This window comes from Trachypithecus francoisi, unplaced genomic scaffold, assembly GCF_009764315.1.
Source record: "Trachypithecus francoisi isolate TF-2019V2 unplaced genomic scaffold, Tfra_2.0 Lachesis_group11, whole genome shotgun sequence".
NCBI classification, from domain to species: Eukaryota; Metazoa; Chordata; class Mammalia; order Primates; family Cercopithecidae; genus Trachypithecus; species Trachypithecus francoisi.
The window spans coordinates 13,311,576-13,338,225 of NW_022681456.1; the positions used below are offsets into that span (position 1 = coordinate 13,311,576).

General features: G+C 45.0%; 1 protein-coding gene across 2 annotated transcripts; it reads right to left on the reverse strand.

Moving 5' to 3' along the window:
- Positions 1–1,797: 1,797 nt before the first annotated feature.
- PRKAB1 (protein kinase AMP-activated non-catalytic subunit beta 1) lies at positions 1,798–14,985 on the reverse strand. 2 transcript variants are annotated; one of them, XM_033220417.1, is made up of 8 exons: positions 14,333–14,985; positions 10,916–11,079; positions 9,335–9,428; positions 8,938–9,052; positions 6,717–6,850; positions 3,725–3,793; positions 2,746–3,478; positions 1,798–2,438 (listed from the first exon to the last, which is right to left on the reverse strand). In XM_033220417.1, exons 1-7 carry the CDS (start codon positions 14,489–14,491, stop codon positions 3,401–3,403), a joined length of 813 nt encoding a protein of 270 aa, XP_033076308.1. In that variant the 5' UTR covers positions 14,492–14,985; the 3' UTR covers positions 1,798–2,438; positions 2,746–3,400. The 2 variants fall into 2 exon arrangements, with proteins under 2 accessions (XP_033076308.1, XP_033076309.1); XM_033220418.1 differs by lacking the exon at positions 1,798–2,438 and having other exon boundaries at positions 3,014–3,478; positions 6,709–6,850.
- Positions 14,986–26,650: the final 11,665 nt, after the last annotated feature.

Genomic DNA, 26,650 nt, shown 5'->3' on the forward strand with positions numbered 1-26,650 from the left:
TGCTGAAGCTTTATTCCTCAGAAACTTTATGATTTGATGAGTGGTCCATGTCTTGGATCTTCATCAATTCATTCAAACCATTTGTAAACATTGGTGGATGTCTTAGCCCATTCAGTGCTGCTTTAACAAAATACCTGAGAGTGGGTAATTTATAAAGAACAAAAATTCATTTGCTCAGAGTTCTGGAGGCTGGGAAGTCCAAGATTAAGGCATGGGCAGGTTTGCTTGTCTAGTGAGGGCTACTCTCTGCTTCCAAGATGGCGCCTTGTGCTTGGGTCCTCTGGAAGGGAGAAAAGCTGCGTGTCCTCATGTGGCAGAAGGTGCCAGGGCACATGAGCTGAATGCTGTCTGGAGCCTCTTTGATAAGAACCTTAATTTCACTCATGAGAAGAGGGGCTCTCATGACCTAATCTCTTTTTAAAGGCCCTACCTCTTAGTACTATTGCACTGGGGACACTTGAATTTTGAAGGTGACATAATAGCAGAGGAGGATCAGATATGGGAAGTAAATGCTTGAAAGTGAAATTGTGCTCATACAGAAGGAACTGAATTAAAATGAAATTTTGTTCTTTCCTAGAATGGCTCGTTCAGTCTCTGACCTCAGCCATAGATCGTATCATGATGTTCCAGGTTTTTTCTCTCAGCCTTAGGAGCCTTTGAGATTTCCTAATTGAGCTAGCTGAGGTGCAGGCACAATTTTCTTGTCTGGCTTTTTGACTTCCTGCTTGTGGCCCTGGCCCTGCAATACTGATTAACATTTTAGTAATTTTTAGGCTTTAATTTGGCTCTATAAATTCACCTGTGTATCAGTTTCTAGAGGGAAAAATATATCTTCATTGAAAAGCAATTTGAGTTAAGCTTTAACTAACTGTAAGTCCTCACCCATAAAGGAAATGCTAATGGAGAAAGGATTACTTGGTCATAGGACACAATTTGGCATATGGTTTTGCCCCTGCGATTTGGGCAAAACAAGGTCTCCTTTTCCACCTTTGTAAAATCACCATTAACCTGTTAGCTTCTTGGGTATGCAGGCTTTCACTTGGTGGGCAGCGTTTCCGACTATCATGTGCTTTTTAAAGAAAATGAAATCCTTTGAATATGCACACACGTGTTGTCTCTGACCATGTCCTCTTGTTTTGCGTCTCCTCCATCTCAGCAGTGACCTCACCTGGAAGTTCCCTGTGGCCCCGGTGCTTGGAGAGCTCACGGGGTGACTGGCTCCAGTACACTAGTCTTATTTTACATATCATTTTCAGCTTGGGTTTTCTGCACCAGTGGGTAGAGCTCATTAGCATGCTTTCCTGCTAAATGTAAAATGTTCCCCGATAACCTGAGAAGAAAAGGCTTAAAGGGACACCCATAACCTTCCACCTTTTTGGAGGAAGGACATAGCCTCTTTTAGTGGATGAAAACAGCTGACTCCACAAATGTCCTGGGATCTCACACAGCAGGGTCAAGATCCCAGGCTGTCCCGTAGGGCTTGTTTAGGAGCAAAAGGAAACAAACCCTGCAGCCTGGGGCCACCACCCACTTGCCGAAGCCAGGGGCCTCTGCTCTTACCCTTCTTCAGCTTTCCCTTGTGACTCGAGCTGTTCAGAGGGGCTCAGTTATAGGGGTCCCTTAACAGGCTTCCAAACTGTGTGAATGGGTAGGTCACGGGAATGGTTCTCAGGCCTGGGCAGCTGGAGTAGCCCTGTCCGCTCAGAGCCACAAGAATGGTACTGAAACGCAACTCTGGAAGAGTTCCAGTCTCTTCTCCAAGGGACTGAATAAAATCAGAGCTCCTCCAGGCACATGTCCAATTATTTTTATAAAGTTTTATTGAAACTTGTACATCAAGGTGACAGTAATTCAGTTTTGAAAACAGTAACAAAAAAAGGGTACCCCCAAACTCAAGTATACCAAGTAAATACTGGAACCCAGGGAGCTCACTCCTCCCTCTCCCACCAGGAGCAAAGAGTGTAACAGGAGCTTCCGCTGACTCACAGGAACCTGGGATAGTGGGCACATCTGTGGCGACTCCTGGGGAACTGAGCTGCGTGTACAGAAGTCTGCTTTGGTCCAAAGGACATCTTCCTGACCCAAACTCCGAAGGCTGCTGTCAAGTTCTACATTCCTTTCAGCATCAGCAGCAGCAACTGCTGCCGTCTTGCTTGCTAACTAGGGGCAGAGGTCCTGAGCAAGGTGCCACGGGACCTTGTAAAATCACACTGTGTTGATTTTACAGGGAGGAGGGTAGAGTGCCTCAAGTTTTCACGGTTAACCCCGTCATCTATTATGACTGAAATAAAAAGCTGGACGACCTGCCAGCTAACTGGTCGGTCCTCAGGATCATCCAGCTGAATGGAGAAATCCGGCAGCAGGTTGAGAGGTCTGTTCTGAGATTATTGCTGAGCAGAGTTCATATGACTTCTAGTCGTGGTGACTTAAAAAATTGCCTTAAGGCGGCCGGGCGCGGTGGCTCAAGCCTGTAATCCCAGCACTTTGGGAGGCCAAGACGGGCGGATCACGAGGTCAGGAGATCGAGACCATCCTGGCTAACACGGTGAAACCCCGTCTCTACTAAAAAATACAAAAAACTAGCCGGGCGAGGTGGCAGGCGCCTGTAGTCCCAGCTACTTGGGAGGCTGAGGCAGGAGAATGGCGTAAACCCAGGAAGCGGAGCTTGCAGTGAGCTGAGATCCGGCCACTGCACTCCAGCCTGGGCGACAGAGCGAGACTCTGTCTCAAAAAAAAAAAAATTGCCTTAAGGCTGCACAGCCAGCCACCTCTGCTTACAGAGAGTACTTAGTGCACGCGACTGTAAGAAACAATTGTAAAACTTCATCTAGAAATCAGACAGCTTCTAATTTCTATAGAAATGACACTTCCCTGGAGCCGAGAGATAATCTATTGCTGATTTTGAAGGAGAGGCAAGACCAACACTGTACTTAGTTCCACAGCCAGGCCTCAACACGGACAAGTGGCTGTCCTTAAAATCACATAGACGACTGGAAACGATGTGTGGCTTCAGTCCCTGTTTCCCAGAATTTTACTGGCAAAGGAGTTAGCGTTCATTTTTGGCTTAAGAAGAATTGAGAATGCGGGTTTAGAGCTGCACCTGGCCTCATGCACCGAGGGGCCAGGGCTGCAGATACTCTGCCGCCCCTCCCTCTTTTCTTGGCCTTGATGAGACCCCGAGGCTCAAAGCCATAGGGGTGCTAGGAGGACTGTCACAGACCGAGGTGCTGCAGGAGCTGCTCTGCCTGGACAAACCTTCAAGGAGGACCAGGGCAAGTATGAAATGTCTTCTGAAGAGTGTGAAATGAGCAATGTACAGTCCGTCCCCTCTTCGGGAAAGCATGCACGTGTGGAGCCTGGCGGTGCACTGTCTCCTGGGCCACCATCGGCCCCCAGCTCTTCATATGGGCTTGTATAACAAGGTGGTGACATACTTCTTCTTGTACCGGTGGGTTGCGCTGAGCACCATCACGCCATCCTAAGGAACAAGGTGGACATGATCAAAGGCTGGACTAAGGGGCTCAAGCCTCCGAGTACATGAGAATCATTAAGGGCTTCATAAAACCACAAATTCCTGGGCCATCTTCAGAACCTGAGCCTGAGGGCCTGTGTTAGACCCTGGAAGCTGCCCTTTCAGTCACTCCCCCCAGGTCATTCCACTGCTGGGGGTCCACAGAGCACACACTGGGCAACACAGCTCTCACGAGGACAGACATGTCATTACCTTGATAGACAGCGCGTACAGGTGGTTCAGCATGACATGATTGGGCTCAGGGAGCAAAGCTGGATCACACTGCGAGGGAACAAAGGCAGCGGTGAGCATTTGGGATTTGGAAACCAAGATTCTCCCCTTTACTTCACAGTGCCAGATACCAAAGGACAGGAGGCGGCGCTCAGGCCGACCTCTCCTCCCAAGTCAGGCAGTGCAAGGGCTTGTCCAAGATGACAGGTGAGATGAAGGTCATGCCTTCTGACCTGAAGGGAGCTCCCTGCATGCCTGCTGGAGGCATCGGTGTGTGTCTCTGGCCAGGCATTTACTCTGGCCTCTTTGAAGTACAGGCCACGGCCCTGTCCTCTATGGAGGGAGGGGCAGGAAGAAAGTGGCTGTCTGTTGAAAGAACTTCCAGAGAACACAGGAAGAGACCATCTGCACTAAACGCTCCTGAGCAATGGATTCGAAACTTGCATCTGTAAGACTTAGACAATAACCTGAAGAATGAAACGGATACCTGGGCAAGACACCACTACTCTGGAAAAGTTCCCAACGGGCTGGCACTCAGAACTGCCCGCCGCGCCTTCCTATGTTTTAAGAGAAGCCAGAAATTGGGATTTATTTTTTCACTGTATACCCCCAACTTTTATAAATGCAATTCAAAAGGAAAAAAGTGTAGAACAACTGCTGTAGGCTCAGGATCCCAGAGGCTGGGCCAATCATTATGTCAACAAATACTCAGCAAGCTCCTGCTGGGAGGCCGTTCAGGGTGGCTGCTGAGAGCACCAACTACCGGCCAGTCTGATGTGAATGCTGGCTCAGCCAGTTACTATGTGAACTTGAGGTGTTTTTAAAAAAAATTAATCAATTTCAAAGATTGACAGATAAAATTATGTATATTTACCATGTACAATATGTTGTTTTGAAATATGGATATGTTGTAGAATGGTTAAATCAAGCTCATTAACACACGCATAACATGCTTACCATTTTTTTGTGGTGAGAACACTCAAAAGCTACTTTTAGTGCAGTGCTGATGGGCATGTAAATTAGTACAACCATTATGGAAAATGGTACGAAGGTTCCTCAAAAATCATAACTAAAATTACCACATGATCTAGCAATCCCACTACAGGGTAGATACTCCAAGGAAATGAAATCAGCATGTCAGAGATATCTGTACTCCCACGTTCACCGCAGCTCTATTCATAATAGCCAAGACGTGGAATCAACGTAGGTGTCCACCAGTGGAGGAATGGATAAAGAAATGAGATGCCAATACACAATGCAGTACTGCTGAGCCTTAAAGGAATCCTGTCATTTGTGATAGCATGGATAAACCTGGAGGACATTAAGTGAAATAAGCCAGGCACAGAAAGACAAATTCCATATGATGTCACTTATGTGGAATCCAAGAAAGTCAAATTCACAGAAGGAGAGAGTGGAGTGGTGGTTGCCAGCAGCTAGGAGTGGCGGGGGTAGGGGGATGCTGGTCAAAGAATGTAACATTCAGTTAGACAGGAGGAATAAGTTCAAGAGATTGTCTGTGCAACATGGTGACTATTAATAACCATGTATTACATTCCTGAAAATCTCTGAGAGAGTAGATTGTAAGTGTTCTCCCTACTTCTCTGTGCTTGTTTCCCCATCCCTAAAATGGGGGTAATAACAGCACCTACTTCACATGGTTGTTGTGAGGCTTAAATACATGAAAAGCACTTAAGATTAGTTTGGGGCAAAATAAATGTTAACCCTTTAGTAATGACAACTGTAACCACAGTTTACATTAGAGCTTGGTGCAACCTTGGACAGACGGGTCCTGACATTCTCATATTCCCAGCCCCCTGGGCCACTCTCAGCTGGTCTATTCCCAGCAGCAGTCTCCATCAGAGAAGATGGCTAGTGATGCCTCCCTTTTCTAGAAAAAACAAAACCTTACTAGCTTAGGAGGGCACTGAAAGTCATCTAACCCACCAACCTTTGTAAAGTTAGAGCTAAGGGAAGCAGTGTCGACTAAGTGCTTCTAAGGCAGAAGCTACATGTCCTTGAAACTCTTCACCTGTGGCCTATTTGAGACTGTTGCCAACTCAGTGCTGGAAAGACGGTGGGTCCTGCTTACCACTGGCCTCTTCTGGGCCTATACCAGGATGGCCACCCAGCTGCAGGGGCACTCCCAGCACAGGAGGTGACCTGAGAAAGGCAAGTCCTGTTGGAATAGGGTAACAAGCACTGAGACCCTGTCCTGGCAGCCCGGCAGGGACCGCTGTAGGACGCCTGCACGTGTACACGTTCCGTCCTCATCCCAGCACACGTGCCCTCCACTTCAGGGTGGGGTGTTCAGTAGCAGCATGGCCACTTTAAGCGCCTCATAAACAGTGTCTCTGATGAGGCAGCTTGGGTCAAGCTGAATTCCTGGATTCCCAAGAATTATGGCTGTGCCATACATTCCAGAGCTAGGTGGACTGGGCAGGCAATCCAGGTTAGATGGGACAGAAAACAGAATCGCAACAGAATTGGCTGTTCTTCAGGATCCAGGACGACACACACTTCTTTTCCGCAGGTGATAATTTCCCGGAGGAGAAATGTGTGTTACCTAGATATCCCAAATTTTGATCCAGGAGTACAGATATTTCTAAAAGCAATTTAATGATTAAAACTAGATTCTAAAATGTGGGGGCCAGAGCATGAGTTCCAGTATGTAGCTTACTAAGAAGGGATGGTATTACAGTTTGTCATGAAATTTAAATGGAACAGGGCTCAGGCTGAAGCAGGAGTGAAGGACAAGAAAGAAAAGCGCAGAAAGGCTTTGTAAGACGAGGCGGCGGCGTCCACACTCGGAACCTCTTGCTATCAGCCCATCTCCGCAGCAGAGGTGAACAGCACAGTTCACACGAGGAGGACACTGAGCTTGCTCACCTGCTGCTTTGCAAAAGGTGGACACAGGAAAGAAAGCAACTGAACATGACCTATGGAGGGCGGTCCAGGCAGGCGCCCACCTACTTACGGAAATCCCTGTGTCCTTGTTCAGGATGACCTGGAGGAGATGCGGGGGGAGAATGGGTGGCGCCCGAAAGCGCTCTTCGGGTTTGCAGACATAGGGCTCCTGATGGTAGGGTCCGGGCGGGGAGCTGGACAGCTCTGTTGGGAGATGGTAACAGGACATTTACTTGGAAAATCAGGCAGTCTAGCAGCAGCCTTATTTATGTTGTCATCATCTCGTCTTCCTGGTCTCTTGTTCCCTCAATGCAGATTTACGTTCTCTTGAAGGATGCACTGGTTTCAAGAGTACAGAACAGAGAGGAGAAAACCCTTTTGGAATGTGGGTGACTGGCATACAACTCAGTAGTCAACTCACATGCCCTAGTGGAAGACGTGGCCCAGCCACTGAGTCTGGGTCAGATCACAAGGAGGCTGTTCTCGATAACTTAATCCCACACGCACGGCAGAGTAATACTTCCTTCTCCCTTCAGGCTGGGCTGGCAAAACCACAAGCTGGAGGCTAAGTGAGGATTAAGTGGCTAAGTCCAAGTTATGGGCACCGCCAGCCGCAATACAACGGAAGATAAGGCAGTCTGTTTAGACAGAGGCAGTGGAGAAAACAGGTTAAACGAGCCATATTTCAAAATGGCGGGGGGGAGCTGAAAGCCCAATTTCTAACGGCTCTTTAACTCCATTACACTCGAGTTCCTTCCAAACTCTTGCTTGAGTATCTGGATTATTCAGATACACTGAGAAGCTTCTACAAGAGCAAGATTTCATAATGCTAGAACAGCTGGATAGTGACGTTTGGCCAGCCGGAAGGTACCAAGCCATCATCCAAAGAATGCATGGGATGATTCTGGTCGCCAGATCCTGGGGCTGGTCCAGAGAAAATCTGCTATGCCCCAGCTCTGCCAATTCCCTCAATGTCATTTTTTAGAGGACGAGCCCCTTTTATGTGACCCAACTATATTACAGCAAGAAATTGAGAAAAGCATTAAGTGCAGAAAACTGAGCCATAAGGAGTAAATAACATTTTGAGGAAGTAAGTGTCGAAATAGAAGTCTGTAGAGAACGTGGAATTAGCTTCCTATCAGTGAGGGGTCCGTTTTCTTTCCCTAGGTGGAAACTTGACTAGAAAGCTTGTAAGTGGCCTAAAATTACATGTACCAGTAAGTTACACATTTTGGAGGATATCTGGGCACACCTCCTCCATTCCCTGATTCCCAACTATCTGCAAAAAAACTACATTATCTCTACAAGACTAATTATCCAGATAAAAGCACACTGAATTTGATTTCCAAGTCCTGCTCAACAAACTGTCACCCACAGTGAGCCCACTGTGGTCATTTTACCACTGTGATTTCTGAACTGGTAATGAGAAATCCTGGTGGCAGAACTTCCGGGACCAACTAGACAATGACAAAGAACTGTCAGCTGAACGGAATCTGTTTTCTTAGTGTGCCAGATGTTCTTCTGGGGCATCTTTCCACTACCTCCCTCAGGGTCCAGGAATTGTTAAGCCCCTGCCTCCAAGAAGGGGAAGTGTGGTTGGCACCAACACCTCAGATCACAACCCTCCTCCCCTGAACTGTACGAATCATGTTCCAGGTAGTTTCTTCCTGTGGGGCTTGGATGGAAAGCAATTTACTAAAACCTCGATGCCTGAAACGCTCTTAGAAGATGGGGAAGTTTTACTGGGTCTGTATTTCTGTACCAAATAGCTTCCCATCAAGGAGAGCTGCACTGTGCAGGCTGTTTCCCGTGGGGAGCCGCCTCCTCCCCGAAGGGATTCTGACAAGGTACCAATGTACCACACAAGTGACCACTAAGGTCACTGAGGTGTCCCTTTACCACCGTCAGGCTGAAATGCTTCAGGCACCACAAGTGGGAGGAGACACAGGCTTCCCCAGCCCTGGACTGTCACTGACTCAGTGCGACCCTCCAGGGCCTCTTCAGCCCTGCCCTTGGCACGAGATCAACCTATGGTTCCATTTCTGCTGTCTGCTTTCTGTGGCCAAGGAGACCTACTGAATACCTGAGACCAGGGAAATGACTTATAGCTCTCTTAGGGCTAAATTTCAACAACCTGACAGTTAGGAATTAAGTTCTGTGGCCTTTAAGGGGGGAGCCACAAACGCCTATCTGGGCAGCTTCAGCTCAAGAGAGGCAAGAGAAACAAGAGTATTTCTAGACTGTACAGCCCCCACCTGCACGCATGTGGTATAAAATAACTGTGTTCATACCAGATACATCGGAGCACTTTTGGGAATCCACCATTAAAGCATCAAATACTTCAAAGTCAGTTTTCTTCACTTGAATGATGTTGTTAACTGTGCCAAGCTGGCTGGTTACTATGGGCTGGGAAGAGACAGACAGGCAGAAATCATAACGTGGAAGGTCTGTGGAGTTATTCTTCAGAGGACTTGGAGCTCCTGGCTGGAAGGCCTCATCTCCTGGCTAGCCACCCTGCTCATCTTGGTCAAGTATGCCAACTGTCTGACAGTTACTGCTGCTATCCAGCTCTGCCACACACAGGAACTTTTACTAGCTCGGCAAAGGGACCTGGCGGCGATCCCTTGGGAAGGTGATTTGTTCGGATTGTGCGGGCGCCCAGAGGACCAGAGGTGGGAGGATGAGTACCTCGGAAGGGTCGTGGGTCCACTGACCATCCACAAAGAACTTGTACTGATGCTCTCCTTCCGGCAGATCCAGGATGGCTACAAAGTTATTGTGGCTGCGAGGAAAAAGGAAGCAGAGGAATTCAGTGGGGTAGGCTGCCTCCTGAGCTTACTTGCCAAACCAGCTACAGAACAAAACGTTTCCACATAAAACCAAGAGTTCAGCTGCAGGAGAACAAACATGTTTAGCCCATTTAGACAATTCAGCATAATGATCTCAATCTGGAAAGGCTATAAGGAAGCAGCAGTGTGACACACTTTCCTGAAAACTCACCTTGCTCAAATACCAGGAAACCACATCCCTAACGTTAAAAGGTCAACAGTCAGGCATTTGTGCTTCTCAAGCTAGAAAGGCTCCTGGATGCCAAGGAGGATAACACCACAAGATAAACAGCAAGCTGCCTCATTTTACCCTTTGTCACTTTGCCTTGGGCAGGAGAAGGGATCAACTGAATAGGAAGCTCAAATGTTCTCTAAAGAGACTTGCCTAACAACTAAAAAACCACACTCTGGAAGAGCCCTTTCATTGGGTTGTTTTGTCCTGACTTGAACTGACTTGTGACTGCTGTGCTGAGTGGCTCCCTCCTTCTCCAATGGAACCGCTGGAAAGCAGGCAGCCCCTGACAACAGGCCTGACACTTTCTCCCTCATTTTATCAGGAATACTCACTGAAGGTGTTCTCTCACTGACACCTTAAGACAGAAGTCCATGCTGGGGTTCCTGATAAAATGTCTTACTATAATCCTTGCTAATGATGCCTACATAGTATGTATTTTTTTCTTTTTGGAGACAAAGTCTTGCTCTGTTGTCCAGGCTGGAGTGCAGTGGTGCAACCACTGCTCACTACAGTACTGACCCCTCAGGCTCAAACAATCCTCCCATCTCAGCCTCCTGAGTAGCTGGGGCTACAGGTGCACACTACCATGCCCAGCCAATTTTTATTTTTTTTGTAGAAATGGGGGTCTCACTATGTTGCCCAGGCTGGTCTTGAACTCCTAGCCTCAAGCAATCCTCCTGCCTCAGCCTCCAAAAGTGCTGGGATTATAGGCATGAGCCACCACACCCAGCCAACATGTACTTTTCAAACAAAGTATTACACAGAGTCAAAGTTAGATGAACCGTCAGAGATCATCTGGTCCAATATTCCCTCTTTACAGAAAGGAACGCTGAGGCTCAGGTGTTAGGCCATGTCAGCCTGGCCAATGTGGGCTCAAATGTGGGTTTCTAAGATTCCCAGGCCAGTGCCCCTTACTGCATTAAGAATAGGTTTTTGTGTTTCTGTGGAAAAGTCCTGACTGAACAGATAGGTGAGGATCTGAAGTGAAAGATGTCTGTGAAACAGAAATAGTCTCTTTCTTCTGTAGTCTAAAGCTAGAGACCACTAAGGTCTAACATTTGAACCTTAAGACTTATTAAGCAAAATTATTTTTCCACTAGCCATCCATTTTATAGAAACATCCGTTTCCTATTCTCCCACAGAGATGTTTCAGAAAGAAGAGAATTTATGTTAAGACAAATAAGTGAACACTCCCCAGGCAATTACCTTCTGGTGAGGGGAAGTTTACTCCAGTTGTTAAAAGACCCAGATAAGTAAACTTCCTTTCCGCCCCCCGTCCACCGAAACACAGTTGGCCGGGCCTGGGTGGGGGCTTTATCATTCACTTCCAGATCATGCTGCCAGGCCAGGAATTCCTCCTTCTCCGGTGCCTAGAAGCAGAGCAGTTTACTCAGAAAGCCATAAGCGAGCTCCCTACAACAGACAATATTGACAATTTATTCTAAAGAGGCAGCTGTTACTACCTAGGTTCATAGGATTGGAAACTTACTAGTGGTGCCTCAGTTTCCCTGCCTGCAAAACAGAAATATATTTTTTAAGGTTGTGGTGAAGACTGAGACAGTCCATGTAAGTGCTCTGCATAGTGTCTGACACAGTGAGTGCTTACTAATTAGCTTTGTTGTCATTAAAGAGGTTGACATCAAAATTCTAGGAGAAGCTATAAAACCCACTTGGAAGGGGCAACTATGAATCCAAGACTCGCTTAATAAATGTCATGTTCCTTCCTTAATTAAGCAAGATTTGAAGTACACTCATGTGCACGATGTCTTAGTCAACGATGGACTGTATATATGGTAGTCCCATAAGATTATACCATATTTTTGTTGTATCTTTTCTATGTTTAGATATATTTAAATACACAATTCCTTAAATACACTTGTGGAATAAGTGTCTACAGTATTCAGTAGAATAACATTCTATACAGGTTTACAGCCCATGAGCAATAGGTTACACCGTATAGACTAGGTGATATGGTTTGGCTCCTCATCCCCACCCAAATCTCACCTTGAATTGTAATCCCCATAATGCCCACGTGTCAAGGGCAGGGCCCGGTGGAGGGAATCGATCATGGGGGCGGTTTCCCCCATGCTGTTCTCTGACAGTGAGTGAATCTCATGAGATCTGATGGTTTTATAAGCGTCTGGCATTTCCCCTGCTTGCTCTCATTCTCTCTTCTGCTGCCCTGTGAAGAGGTGCCTTTTACCATGATTGTAAGTTTCCTAAGGCCTGCCCAGCTATGAGGAACTGAGTCAATTAAACTTCTTTTCTTTATAAATTACCCAGTCTCGGGTATGTCTACATAGCAGCATGAGAATGGACTAGCAGACTAGGTTTGTGTAAGTACACTCTACGATGTTCACACAATGATAAAATCACCTAATGATGTATTTCTCAGAACATGTTCCTGTCATTAAGTGATGTATGACTGTACATGAAAATTTAAGAGGAACAATTCTAGAACTGTCAACCTGAAAATGGGCAAATTCAGATTCTGAGGATGGGGAAAAACTGCTCACAAAGTTCTATCTAGGGACTGGGGAATAAAGCAAGACAAAGACTGAACCCTCATTAGGATAAATGATAACCTCCAGTGTGGTAAGTTCCGTATAACGGAGGTATTCCAGAATAAGAAACTCATCCAACTCTACCTGGATGACATATGTAGTCATGCACCTTTTAGATTTTTTTCCTAGTCAGGAGCCAAAGACTTAAAAAGAGCAGAGGGTTCTGGCTGCAAAAGACTCTTTAGGGAGTTAAGCAGGCTTCTAGCCCCTTCATTTAAAATACCTCAGCTTATCCAAATGATGCCTGCATTCTCTGAATTCTAACATGATCTACTTATTAAATAACAGACTGGAATCACTTCACACTAAGAATAACTAAACCCAAAATAGCACACTAGTGTAATTAAAAGAATTCACGACTTTTTTGGTATCTGGGGATTTCAGTAACTTCTAATGAAGTGAGAACGGACGCTGCTTGAAATCATTCCCCATATGTGTGTGCTCAACATTTCCTGGAGGAGTTTTGGAATAGTAAAAGAACAAATACTTCTTGAAGAAAGTAGTTTTGATTCTTTTGGTATCTTAAATAGCCTTCTTGGGACCAGGGACCAAAATTACTTCCTGGGCAAAGGATGTCAAGTCATTAGAGAAACATGATTCTAAAGTTCACTTTGGACACAGCTCTTCAAGAATGCAACAAATTCAGAAAGCAAGTTCAAACCACAGGTTGCAGGCCCACATAAAAGCAGGCTCCTTGTAGTTAGGCTCGAAACAGATCCAAAAGGTGTGAGATGTGATCACCTCGCTCAACATGAGGACAAACACAGATGGAATGAGTTGCCAGGCAATTAAATGGATGATGATTAACATGAAATTGGATACTAACAGGTATGTTGGGCAAAGGGCTGCTTTATCTTTCCTAAACCTACTTTGTTCCTTGAAACAATTAGTTCCTTTCGGACATAACACATAAATACCATAAAGTGTCCTTGGACTGAACCCTGAGGCTGGAAATATCCACCATATGAAGGTGGTTAACAGGAGTGTGGCTGAAGCAGGAGTCAAGTCACCTGAGCTTTTGATGAATTTAAACAGGCTGCAGTAGGAAGAAAAATGTTTGCACTGGCCTACTTAAGCGCGATTAAGTCATATTTAAACAACACTAGAGGGAAGTTCAGTAGCTGCTGGCTGCCTCCTTCAAACAGACCCTCACTACCCACTGACTTCTATAAGTCCAAAAACTTTTCTATGTACGCTTTAAAAAAAAAAAAGCAGGGTGAGGCTGGGCGTGTTGGCTAATGCTTGTAATCCCAGCACTTTGGGCGGCCCACGCGGGAGGATCGCTTGAGGTCAAGAGTTCAAGACCAACCTGGGCAACATGGTGAAACCGAACCTCTACCAGAAATACACAAAATTAGCCGGGCATGGTGGCGCACGCCTGTAGTCCCAGCTATTCGGGAGGCTGAGGCAGGATGGCTTGAGCCCAGGAGACGAAGGTTGCAGTGCGCCGAGATTGTGCTACTGCCCTCCAGCCTGGGCAAGAGAGCGAGACTCCGTCTCAAAATAAATAAATAAATAAAAAATAAGTAGGGTGAATCAAGTGTTGGGCAGAACTAAACACCTCTGGCAACCGCCGTCAGCTGTTCCGCTCAACTTTCAGCTTGTATATGTACCTGGTTTGCCTCCAAAATGGATAATAAACTCCCAAACCAACTTTTACAAAAGCTCCAGTTTGTGTAAAGGTGAGGGAATTTGTCTCAAAGCGGTGAAATTAATTACACCTAAGAGATAAAGCAGAAGCTGGGTTCAATTACTGTTAGCTAGACTCTGAATTAATTAACAATTTGAAACTGTCCCAGAGCTGCTTTCTCCTTAATGATGTTAAACAAAGTGAGTGCCTCCTCCCTCAGGGTGACTTTCTCATATTGGTAATTAGACTTAGGTTCTTGGACCGCTAAGAGGACTCTTACAGGACCATCTGGCTTTTAAGTGCACCGGGTAATGTACCACCTCCCTCCCCGTTCTGGTGGTTTTCGAAAAGATGTGACAGTAATCTAGTGGAGGGTTTCTCTCCTCAACATTAGTCAAGGGGAATCGGATTCCTGCACACCGCTCGCACCTTGATTTCCTCGGAGTGGAAGAGGTCGGCGTCTTCCGGGCTGTCCATCAGGATCTTGGGCCTGTCCCCGTCCTTGGTGCCCCCGGAGCTGTCCCTCCGGGGCGTCTTATGGCCACCATGCCGCTCCAGCGCGGCGCGCTCACTGCTCGTGTTGCCCATGATGGGGGTCTGCGGGGACACTAGGAAGCCGGACGGATCCTCACTGCAGGAAAGGGACCCTGTGCAAGGGGCTCCTGGAACCGCGGGTCCCAAGGAGCCTGCGGAAGGGAATCGGAGCGCCGGGATACCACGCCCCTCGGGCTCGGGCCGGGAGCCGGTTCTAGCCGAGTCAGCAGCGTTGCCGAATTCTCGCAATGGCGCTTTACCCGCCCAGGCAAGCTGCGGCGAGAACGCAAGGAGCGCGAAAACAAACCGACACTTTCCCAACTGCTCCACCACCCCTCAGCGACTTCCGCTTCCGGCGACTCCGTAAGTCGGCCAGGCCTAGGGCGTGGAGGTGGCGGCGGCCGGCTAAACGCGCGAGGCTATCTAGATTCCATTTCCGCTTCCGGTCTTGAGCGGTGCGGTAACAGGTGCCCCGAGGCTGTCTCTGCAGGCCTCGGAGCGCGCAGTCGCAGTCGGCAGCCGGCCGCTCAGGGCCCGGCCCAGGACGAGGCGCTGCCGAGTGCCGGCAGGGGGCACCCCAGCGCGCCGGCAACCTGAGCCGTTCAAGCGCTGGGCTGAATAATGCCATTTAGATATCTTTGCCCACTTCTAGTTGATTCTACACTCTACAGCCAGAGGGATCTTTCTAAAATGCAAATCTGATTCAGAAACTCCTCTTCTTAAAGCCCTTTTAATGCACGCGCTCTCACGCTTTACAGTGCATTAGATTAACCTGGAGCGCTTGTTAAATGCAGCCCGCACTGCAGACCTGCAGAGAATCAAGAATTCTGAAGATTAGAGTCGGGGTACAGGCAGTCTTGCAGGTATTTGAGAAAATGGCAGACCATAAGATCTCTGGAAATTTTTTATGTCTAGTAGGTTGGGGGTTGTAAAATGCTGGAGTTATTAGTGTATTTTTATTGATTGTGCAATCTTTTGGTAGGTAATTTTGCAAGATATCTTGTAATCACTTCTGCAACATCCTTTTGCATAAGATGCATTAGCGTTTGTCATTTACTCTGGACAGTGCTTCAACAAGAAGTGCATACAAATACGGTAGTAAAATATTCTCATCTTCTCACTGTCAGTCATTGTCATATTTTGTGGGTTTTATGGTGTGTGAATATCTCAAAATACTTTGCATTTGCCAGGTCAAGTCATGCATTTCACACACTGAACATTATTTAGTACCTAAAAAATTACCAGACATTGTGCTAAGGAAATGAGGAACACAAGATTACTAAGATAAGATTTCTTGGAGGGAATTCGGCAGTATGCATCAAAATTAAAAAATGCACCTTCATTTTGACACACAATTTTACTCCTAGGAAACTTCTGCAGAAATACACACATGAAAATTATTTACAAGCATTATTTACAAAATATTTACATGCAAAAATATATTCTAAGATGCACCTGTCTCCCACCATATCCTCATATATTTTAATTTCTGAAATTGGATGCTTTTTACAATCAATGGAATCTTAGACTTGGTGAAATAAGAAAATGAAAAACTACAAAATCCTAAAAGTTGTTCAGCAGGAGAATGGCAAAATGAACGGAATACATTCATTTTGTAGAATACCAAGCAACTTTTAAAGAGGAAGAAACAATTTTTAGGTCACTATGGGGAAGTGTCTATGATATTGCAAGGTCCAGAAGCAAGTGAGAGAATATGTTCAAGAGCATGAGCTCTGAATTCAGCCTGCCCGGGTTCAGATTCTGGCTTTACCGTTTAGTAGCTGTTACCTTAGTCTCTTTTGTGAAATGGGAATAAAAATAACACCTACTTTATAGGCTTGTTTTGTGAATTAATTGGAACGTGCATAAAAATGCTTAGCATAGCACTTGACTCTTAGTAAACACTCAATAACTGTTAGCACTTTTATTAGCACTATTAGGCTTGCAAATGGAAACTTCTGGAAGGTTATACAACACATTGTTAATAGTGGTCTTCTCTGGGGAGAGGAGGGAGATTGCAAATAGGAGTAGACAGAAAAGGGACTTTCACTTTTTCATTTATATAGGTCTGTATTTGAAAAATTTTCTACTGTGAGGATGTACTACTTTTTAATAAAAAAAAATAAGATATGGTTCCAGCCCCAAAGGAATTAATATAATACAGGCTGGCACAGACCCACAGAAAAGCAATAATATAGATAGCTAAGAGATTCTGTGGGAGCCCAGAAGGGACTTATACCAGACCAGGAAAAGGGATGGGAGCCAGGAGGGTCTTCCTGGACCTGATGACTGAGAATTTGAATTTACTCAATATAATCAGAAATGTTGAATGTGCTTGCTGAATTAAATAAGCTAAGATATTGTGGATGACCCAGGATTTCTTCTTTGAGCTGCTTTTCTAATAGTGGCCCTGACTTGGTTACATGAGACAGTGGGGTGTTGAATTTGGGAGTCTCTCCCAAACAGTTGGAGAGATAAGAAAGAACACGTGAGCTGTGGACTCTTTATCTGAGCTATGCAGATGCTTTGATGCACAAAGAAAGTTTTAAAACATCCGCTCTAGCTTGAATAAGAGAACGGTGAAAGCATGGGCGGCCCTTAATGTCAAATAGAATCAACAATATCCTGAGGATGCTGCCAACTGCTGATTGGAAAGTCTTACCATTTTGTATCAAGATTTCATGACAAAGAAACTAACATTGGTATCTATCAGCTATTGGCCCCATATTGAAAATCATAGGTAGGGTAGACTCTCCAATTACAAGTGTCTACTTGGGTCCCAGCTGTGTCTCTCAGGGTTCATTTTGTGTTACTTATCTATGTTTTTGGCACCAGGGATAGGTTTCATGAAAGACAATTTTTCCATGGACCAGGGTTGGGGGAATGGTTTGGGGATGATTCAAGCACATTATATTTATTGTGTACTTTATTATCATTGCATTGTAATATAAAATGAAATAATTATACAGGTCACCATAATGTAGAAACAGTGGGAGCCTCAAGCTTGTTTTCCTGCAGCTAGATGGTCCCATGTGGGGGTGATGGGAGACAGTGACAGGTTATCAGGCATTAGATTCTCATAAGGAGCACACAACCTAGATCCCTCACATATGCAGTTCACAATATGGTTCGTGCTCCTATAAAAATCTAATGCCACCACTGATCTGACAGGAGGCAGAGCTCTGGCAGTAATATGAGCGATGGGGAGCAGCTGTAAATACAGATGAAGCCTTACTTGCTTACCTACTGCTCACCTCCTGCTGTGCAGCCTGGTTCCTAATGGGCCATGGTACTGGTCCGTGGCCTGGCGGTTGAGGAGTGCTGCCTTAATGTACTGAATCTATCATTTCCTTAATACTCTTTAAAAATGTATTTTTAAAAATGCAGTAGGATATACTGTTCTAGAAGGTACCTGGGACTTTGGGTTTATCCATGTGTGGTAAGGCCAATGGATCAGAAGACTATTGCTATTAAAAATATAGTTTTATTACTCACAGTTCCTGATAGGGTTTGGCTGTGTCCCCACCTAAATCTTATCTTGAACTGTAGGTCCCATAATTCCCACGTGCTGTGGGAGGAATTTGGTGGGGGATCATTGAATCATGGCGCCAATTACCTCTATGCTCTTCTTCTGATAGTGAATTCTTACGAGATCTGATGGTTTTCTTAGGGGCTTTTCCCCCTTTGCTTGGCACTTCTCTCTCCTGCCTTCTTAGGAAGGACTTGTTTGCTTCTCCTTCTGCCATGATTGTGTTTCCTGGGGCTTCCCAGCCATGGCTAACTGTGAGTCAATTAAACCCCTTTTCTTTATAAATTACCCCGTCTCAGGTATTTCTTCATAGCAGCGTGAGAACAGTCTAATACAGTTCACGCCATGCCATGCAGAACCACAGGAGAGAACTTTGAGGTTGGTCACAGGCAGAGAGGATGAGAGGAAAGCCTAGGAAAAAGCCTTTATTGTGGTTTTTGCCAGGAGGAATGGGCGAGGCAAGGTACGCAGCTGAACAGGCTTAGGATTGGAGCATTTGAATAATTCAGGCCAGCTGTGGGCTATAGGGGTAGTCCCTAATTGTCTGCTACCTGACCCTGGGATGATTAGGGCAGAGGAAACTTGCCTCTCAGAGTGGAAAAGCCAGAGAGAGGAGGTGGTTCAGAGTATGAGCTCTGAATTGGTTGGTCTGCATATTACAGGAAGGTCGTCTGCTATCTCTCGGAATGAGCTAACCCTGGGACAGTCTCTTTCAGCTTGGTAAGTCCCCAAGATGTCAAGCCTCATAAGATACAGAAAATGAAAAATGTGATTATACATATACATAGCATAAAATTTATTATTTTATCCATTTTAAAGTGTACGGTTCAGTGACATTAAGTACATTTACATTGTTTTGCAGCCATCATCACCATCCATCCACAGGAATTTTTTCATCTTGCAAAACTGATACTTTATGCCCATTAAACAGTAACTCCTCATTCTATCTTACCCTTGATCCCAGCAACCACCATTTTACTTCCTGTCTGTATAAATTTTGCTACTCCAGGTATCTCAGATGTATGAAATCAAACAGTATTTGTCCTTCTATAACTGGCTTATTTCACTTAGCATAATGTCTTTGCGTTTCATCTATGTTGTAGCATGTATCAGAATTTCCTTCCTTTTTAAGGCTGAATCATATTTTATTGTCTGCATACACCACAGCTGGTTTATCCATTCATCTATTGATGGACACTTGGGTCGCTTCTACCTTTTGGCTATTGTGAATAATGCTTCTAAGAAAACAGGTGTACAAATATTTCTTCATGTCCCTTTGAATTCTTTTGAGTATACAGAAATGGAATTGCCAGATCCTATGGTAATTCTATTTTTAATTTTTGGGGAATTGCCTTACTGTTTTTCATAGCTGCTGTACCATTTCCCACTAGCAGTACACAAGAGTTCCAGTTTCTCCACGTCCTCCTATATTTTCTTCAGAAATTTTATCATTTTAGGTTTTACATGTAGCTCTATGATCTATTTTGAATCAATTTTTATGTATAGTGTGAGCTATGGGTTGAAGTTCATCTTTGGGAATACGGATGTCCAATTATTACAGCATCATTTGTTGAAAACACTATTCTTTCTCCATTGGATGACCTTTGCACCTTTGCCAAAAATCAATTTACAGGCAGGCCATGGCTCATGCCTGTAATCCCAGCACTTTGGAAGGTTGAGGTGGGAGGATTGCTTTAGCCCAGGAGTTTGAGACCAGCCCTGAGCAACATAGTGAGACCCCATCTCTACAAAAAGTAAAAAAAATTAGCTGGGCATGGTGGCATGCACCTGTAGCCCCAGCTACTTGGGGAGCTGAGGCAGGAGGATCACGTGAGCCCAGGTGGTTGAGGTTTCAGTGAGCCATGATTGCACTGCACTCCAGCTGGGAGACAGACACCCTGTCTCAAAAAACAAAAACAAAAACAAAAAAACTTGTCCCAGCTACCTGAGAGGCTGAGGTGGGAGGATCACTTGAGGCCAGGAGTTCAGACCAGCTTGGGAAACATAGGGAGATTCTGTCTCAAACAAAACAAAACAAAACAAAACAAAAACAACCATATATGTGTAGGTCTATTTGTGAAGTCTCTATTTTGTTCCATTGATCTATGTGTCTGTCTTATCATCAATACCGCACTGTCTTTTTTTTTTTTCTTTAGGAGACAGGGTCTTGCTCTGTCACCCATGCTGGAGTGCAGTGCATGATCATAGTTCACTGTAACCTTGAACTCCTGGGCTCAAGCCTCCTAAGTGGCTAAGACTATATTCATGTACCACTATGTCTGGCTAATTAAACAAAATTGTAGAGATGGAGTCTTGCTGTGTTGCCCAGGCTGGTCTTAAACTCCTGGCCTCATATGATCCTCCCACCTCAGCCTCCCAAAGCTTACAGGCGTGAGCCACTGTGCCCAGCCTCACACTGTCTCAATTACTGTAATTTTATGCAAAGTCTTGATATCAGGCAGTGTGACTTCTCCAACTTTGCTTTTCTTTGTCAATATTGTTTCAGCAATTCGTTCTTTTGCCTTTCTATATAAATTTTAGACCCCACTTGTCAGTTTCTACAAAAAGTTTTGCTGAGATTTTGATTAAACCATAGAATTATTGTCTTTAATATTTATTCACAGGTTTTTTTTTGTTTTTGTTTTTGTTTTTGTTTTTTTGAGACAGAGTCTCCCTCTGTTGCCCAGGCTGGAGTGCAGTGGCGTGATCTCGGCTCACTGCAACCTCTGCCTCCAGGGTTCACACCATTCTCCTGCCTCAGCCTCACGAGTAGCTGGCACTACAGATGCCTACCACCTTGCCCGGCTAATTTTTTCTATTTTTAGTAGAGACAGGATTTCACCGTGTTAGCCAGATGGTCTCGATCTCCTGACCTCGTGTTCCATCCGCCTCGGCCTGTCAAAGTGCTGGGATTACAGGTGTGAGCCACCGTGCTTGGCCCAGTGATTTTAACATTTTATACTGGACATTGTGGATAACATAGCAGAGGCTCTGGATTCTATTATCTTTCTTGGAAAAGTGTTGAGTTTTGTTTTAACTGGTAGTGAAATTACTAGTGACTCGTTCTTATGTTACAAAGGCAGGGTTTGGGGCTTCTTTTGGTTGGGTCTATTTTGGTTTTGTGCCTTCTACGTGCTAGTTCTTGGATGTGGTCTTTCTGACTAATTTGTGACCCCTCTGGGTTTCAACAGAAAGACTGAGGAGTTTAAGCTCCTCTAATCTGGTGGCACTTGAGCTCCAAACTCTGCCTCCCCAGCACTGATCAATGCAGCTCTTTGCACTCTCCTCCAGATGTTTTGTTTTGTTTTGTTTTCTGCTGGGCTTCACAAATACAGTTTAAGAGTCAGCCAAGGATTTGAGGAGAGTTTATATTCTGATTTTTTAGGTCCCTTTTTTGTGGCTCTATCATTTCTGGGATTTCTCTCATCAAATTCCAGCCACCATGGGGGCCACAAACTCTAATCTGTGATTCTGCAGCCTAATAAGACTATTGCTTTCGGCTTGAGCTCTGTTCTCTGTGTGCTATGCAGACTGGGTGACCCTTCAGAGGAAAAGCCAGGTAAATGTGGATGATTCCCATTTTATGAGGATGCTTACTGCCCCTCCAGTTTTCAGTTGTTCTCAAATACCTTCAATTTGTAAAAAATGTTTTGTTCAGAGTTTGTAACTGTACCAGGCAGTGGAATTCGCCCAATATAAATTACTCCTCTACTACTAAAATCCAGAAATCTAATTACTCTCAGCAGAGTTTACAATTCTAAACTCAGCTCTTCTGCTGAGTTTAGAATTGTAGACTATAGAGACTGAAGAAAAAGCCCCACTGAGCCAGTGTTGGCATTTGATGATCGTATCCACCTCGAATTTCTAAGGAACAGAGGTGTCACTAATGGAATCTACATCATTTTTGAAAAGTTCCAGATCAGAAATAAGTCTTAAGAGTGAGATAGCCTAAAAATTACCATCAGAGATCAGTCAAAAATCTGCTTCAAAAGCAACAGTTGCTCAGTTTTTATTTTACTGAAAGTTTGTTACTCTAGAACATCTTGCTTCTCTTCTTCATCAAAGCTGTGTGATTTTCTTCCAGTTTGTTTCTGGATCCTACACTAACTCAGAGACTATAAATGGCACATAAATATGGTATTTGTCAATTTGTTAGTGAACACTCTAAAGTGTCTTTCTCCATTTCTCCCACTAGGAGGCATCCCAGGCACAAAGGAGGCTGGGGTTCATTTGGGTTTCTCTCTTTTCTCCTCTCTCCTCTCCTCTCCTCTCCTCTCCTCTCCTCTCCTCCCCTCCCCTCCCCTCCCCTCCCCCCCTCCCCTCCCCTCCCCTCCCCTCCCCTCCTCTCCTCCCCTCCTCCCCTCCCCTCCCCTCCTCTCCTCTCTGCTTTTCTTTTTCTTCTTCTTTTTCTTTTCTTTTGTTTTTTGAGACAGAGTTTCGCTCTTATCGTCCAGGCTGGAGTACAGTGGTGTGATCTCGGCTCACTGCAACCCCCCCCCCCCCCGCCCCCGGGTTCAGGCGATTCTCCTGCCTCAGCTTCCCCAGTAGCTGAGATTACAGGCATGCACCACCACGCTCTGCTAATTTTTGTATTTTTAGTAGATACAGAGTTTCACCATGTTGGCCAGGCTGGTCTTGAAGTTCTGACCTCAGGTGATCCTCCTACCTCGACCTCCCAAAATGCTGGGATTACAGGCGTGAGCCACCGCGCCCAGCCGGATTTCTGTCTTCTTGAAATTACTTTTTGGTATAAGTCGATTTTCATTTCTTCCTTCTTTTAAACCATCACAATAAGGAATATGTGAGAAAGTTTTGAGACAGGATTTACAGCCAATACCATGGTTAGCTTCATCTTGTTTTAAAATTCAACTTTAAATCTTGTCAGATAACAATGTGAAAATAAAGCTATGATGATGGAGGAAGCTTTGATTCAGGTTTCTTCTTCCATTTCTCTCTACCTCTACACCCTCATTCATTCATTCGTTCATTCATTCATTAAATAACTATTGGAAACTTACGTGCCAGGTACAAAGCTAGGGACCAGGAAGCAGAGGTGAACAAGATGAACATGGTCCGTGCCTGCAGGGGCGCTCACGATCTGCTGGGAAAGACAGATATTAAATGGTAACTGTGCAAACTGCATCTAACTACCATTGTGATATGACCTTGAGTGAAACTACAGGGAAGTTGTGAGCGTGCAAAAGGGAGACCCTCATGTTCTTGAAATGTTGGCATATCAGAGAAGGCACCTCTGAACAAGAGGCACTTAATCTGGGACAAAGGAGTGGACACTAGCCAGGAGGAAGGGCACATGGGGAAAAGAACTTTTCACTCATTCAACAGATAGCTATAGAGTATCTGCCATGGGCCAAGCCCTAGTCTACATGCTGGGGACACATCAGTGAAGAGAACAGACAAGGTCTCTGCCCACATGAGGTCAACATCCTAGGGGGAGGAGATAGATAATAACGAAGATAATAAATAAGTTAACAGTTAAATAAACAAAAATATTGTTAGTGGTGGCAAACCCCATGGAGGAAGTAAAACAGGGTGATGTGATAGCAAGTGACGAGGGGTGGGGTGGCTGCCTTAGAGATAGGGGTTAGGTTGGTCCTGTCTGAGAAGCTGTGACCTAGGGCATGGGGGAGAAAGGACCAGCTATGTGAAAATCTAGAAAATGGTGTTATGAATGGAGGAAACAGCACACACAAGGCCTTGAGACCAGAATGATCTTGTCATGTTTGGGACCAGTGTGTGGCTACAGCTGAGTAGAGTGGGGGTGAGGTAGAGCATGAGATATGAGAGGTAGCCAAGGGTCTGATCATGTAGGACTTTGCAGGTCATCATTCAAAGTTTGGATTTTAAAACAGCGCATGTTCTCACTCATAAGTGGGAGTTGAACAATGAGAACACATGGACACAGGGAGGGGAACATCACGCACTGGGGCCTTTTGGAGGGTGAGGGGCAAGGGAAGGGAGAGCATTAGGACAAATATCTAATGCATGCAGGGCTTAAAACCTAGATGATAGGTTGATAGGTGCAGCGAACCACCATGGCACACGTATACCTATGTAACAAACCTCCACTTTCTGCACATGTATCCCAGAACTTAAAGTTAAAAAATAAAAAAAGTTTGGATTTTAGTCCAGAAGAGTAGATGCTCCAGAATGAGCAGTCCTTTTAACACCGAAGAAGAGAACAGACTCGCTGGCACTAGAGACCATATCTAGGGGACCATCAACTCGTTAATGTTCCTTGGTCTTTTATTCCGAAGATTAAAAAAAAAAAAAAAAAAGAAGAATAAACAAAGTTGTGGAAAATGTACTGATTTCACTTATCAAGGATGAAAGGGCAAAATTACAAGAACAGGTTCCTGATCACTGGTCAACGAGAGCAAATGCTTGTCTTAACTACAAAAGAAACACCAACTCAATTACAAACCCTGCTTGTCGAGGCAAAGTAGCATTTTGTGATGGGGGTTAAAGATGGACCTTCCAGCTTTTAATAATAAAGACCTTTTTAGGACACACAAAAAAAGTTTGGATTTTAAAGGCTGGGTATGGTGGCTCACAGCTGTAATCCCAGCACTTTGGGAGGCAGAGGTGGGAGGATTGCTTGAGGCCAGAAGTTTGAGACTAGCCTGGGCCACATAGCAAGACTCCTATCTCTTCCAAAAAAAAAGTTTGAGTTTTAATTCCATGGGCGGTCACTGGGTGTGTGGGTTGGCTTTCAGCAGAGGAACGATGTGATTAAGTCTAGGTTTGAGATAAGATAACCCTGGCTGCTGTGTGTGTTTTTTAAGCGAATGGATGTGAAAGCAAGATGTAGTAGACAGAATAATGCTCCCCCAAATATACCCCCATACAAATCCCTGGAACTTGTGAATATGTTGTGTTACATGGTAAGAAGGAATTAAGGGAGCAGATGGAATTAAGGTTGCTAATCAGCTGACCTTAAAATAAGGAGATTATCCTGGATCATCCATGTGGACCCAAAGTAATGACAAGGGTCCCTAGGTAGGGAAGAGAGAGAAAAAGGAGTCAGAACAAAAGAGATGCAGTATGAAAAAGGCATCTTAAGCAGAGGAGATAGATAATAATGAAGAAAATAAACAAGTAGATGGTGACTTTGCTGCCTTTGAAGATGGAAGGGGGCCCTGAGTCAAGAAATGTGGATAGCTTCTATAAGGTGGAAAAGGTAAGAAAAGGGATTCTCTCTACGAGCTTCCAGAAAGGAATCCAACCCTGCTGCCATCTTGATTTTGTTCCAGTAAGACCCATTTTAGACTTCTGACCTCCAGAACTGCAAGATAATAAATTTGGGTTGTTTTAAGTCACTAAGTTTGTAATAGTTGCTATGCCAGAGAGCTCTGTAAGAAAGCTACTGTAGGCCTGGCGTGGTGGCTCACACCTTTAATCCCAGCACTTTGGGAGGCCAAGGTGGGCAGATCACTTGAGGCCAGGAGTTCGAGACCAGCCTGGCCAACATGGCAAAAACCTGTCTCTACTAAAAATACAAAAAATTAGCTGGGCATGGTGGTGCACGCCTGTAGTCCCAGCTACTTGGGAGACTGAGGCAGAAGAATTGCTTGAATCCAGGAGGTGGAGGTTGCAGTAAGCCAAGATCATGCTACTGTACTCCAGCATGGGCAACAGAGCAAAATTCCGTCTCAAAGGAAAAAAAAAAAAAAGCTACTGTAATTGTTTAGATGAGCTTTGGTAATGGCTCAAGAAATACTTATTTACCTTCCCTCCTAGGCATGCTTTAGGTCCTCTTTCTTGGGGGTGATCAGGCCATTTCTATATAGGCAGAATTTGGCCTTTTATGAGTTCCTCCCAATACTTTCACTCCAAAGTACAACTAGTCCCCATGCATGGGATTCCACATGACCTGGGGGAGTAAACACTTGGTCGCAGTGCCAGCAGCAGACGGCTTGGGTGCATCAGTGAACCAGTGTGTGGGTGCAAACTGGGAAAGGCTACACTGGGACAGGAAGAGAGATGAACGCCGTGACCGGGTCATTGCAGGTTTAACTGGGTGCTCACCCGAGGTTTGGAACAGGTACTCGAGATGAAACTCTCCGATGCCTCATGCAGGCAATGCACAGAGGCAACTGTGTACTTTCCTCTCCTGACCCCTGATAAATAGATGTCTACTGGAATGAATGAATGAATGTATTGGAAAGGGAATTCCTTCTTTCTGTGGCTTCTCCAGCAAGTGTAAGTGATGCTTGAGTCGTCTTTATGCCTGCCTCTCTTTGCACTTGTCCAACCAGAATTCAAAGTGTCTTGGTGCAGGGACCTATTTTTATAGGGCAATTCCCCAGACTTAAATATTCAACACTCATGAGTATTTTTTAAGGATTAGTTGTAACCCATGAGTATGAACATTATCTTACAAGATTTTTTTTTTTTTTTTTTTTTTTTTTGGTAATTGGTGGCCCAGAACTGTCTCTTATATTTAGAAGCCTGAATCTAGGGTTACATATCAAGATACATGCATCGTGCTGTTTTGCTGAATGCAGCTGTCCTGCTGTAGGCCAAAGGTAATTTGCTGATCCAGGAGCTGAGGCCAGCGATTTTATGTCTGCATCTGTTTCTGCCCATAACTTGTGGGCAGAGACAGGGTAACTTCAAGAGCTGTAGCACTATCAGCCTCAGCAATGCAAAGAATGGTAGGACAG